Genomic DNA, 929 nt, shown 5'->3' on the forward strand with positions numbered 1-929 from the left:
GGGGTGGGGAGGGGGTAGAGAGCTGGAGGGCAGGGAGGGGGAAGAGGAGTGGGGAGGGGGTAGAGAGCTGGGGGGTGCAAAGGGGGAAGAGGAGTGGGGAGGGGGCAGAGAGCTGGGGGTGGGCAGGGGGAAGAGGAGTGGGGAGGGGGTAGAGAGCTGGGGAGTGCAAAGGGGGAAGAGGGGAGGGGGCAGAAAGCTGGGGGGCGTGAAGGGGGAGGGGGCAGGAATCTGGGGGTGGGATGGCGTGATGTGGGGGAGGGGAGTGGTGGGGGTGGGAAAAGGGAATGTGGGGGGAGTAGGAGGTGGGGGCATTATAAGGGTGGGGGAGGGGAAGGCTCTGGGGGCAGAGAGCTGGGGAGGGACGAGCTGGAGGAAAGGGATGTGGGGAGGGTGGACAGGGGAGGGGGAGCTGCAGGGGGTGCAGGAGTAGGAGGTGGGTGCGGGAGGGGAATTGGAGGGGAGAGGACGGGGTGACGTGGACCAGCTGGGGGGACGACTCCATAGGGGTGGGAAGAACTGGGGGGGAGGGGAGCAGCGGGGGAAGGGGCTGCCACTCCCCCTCCCCATCCCCATCCCCATAGGGCCCCACCGCTGACCTGTTCCCGTCTCTCCCCAGCTCCAGGGGGCCCCCGGTCTGGACGTACCCCACCCCCCTGCCCTGCGCCACCTGTCTGTACAGCACCCATACTGCCGAGGTAAGGACGTGGGGGGGGGAGGGCTCAGCAGGGGGGCGTTCTCCCCACACTCCCCATCAATCCCTCCCGTCCTGCCCCAAAATCCCGGTGAGGCTGTTAAGCAGCCGCCCCGCCCCAGAGGGGGCCGCATCTCAGCGCCGGGCGAGGGGTCTCCGTGTAACCGGCCGCCCCGCCCCAGAGGTGGCCGCATCTCAGCGCCGAGCGAGGGGTCTCCGTGTAACCGGCCGCCCCGCC

General features: G+C 69.9%; 1 protein-coding gene across 1 annotated transcript in view; it reads left to right on the top strand.

Moving 5' to 3' along the window:
- Nucleotides 1-581: 581 nt before the first annotated feature.
- Nucleotides 582-929, top strand: part of LOC112124343 (very long-chain specific acyl-CoA dehydrogenase, mitochondrial-like) — a gene marked incomplete at both ends in the record, with an annotated part of 2178 nt that continues 1830 nt past the window's right edge. The window contains one exon of the mRNA XM_026662349.2: nucleotides 582-695. Coding sequence (XP_026518134.2) covers nucleotides 582-695 — 114 coding nt within the window. The remainder of the gene's footprint in view (nucleotides 696-929) is intronic.

The sequence above is a fragment of the Terrapene carolina genome, unplaced genomic scaffold, assembly GCF_002925995.2.
Source record: "Terrapene carolina triunguis isolate 2854851 unplaced genomic scaffold, T_m_triunguis-2.0 Scaffold26341, whole genome shotgun sequence".
NCBI lineage: Eukaryota > Metazoa > Chordata > Testudines > Emydidae > Terrapene > Terrapene triunguis.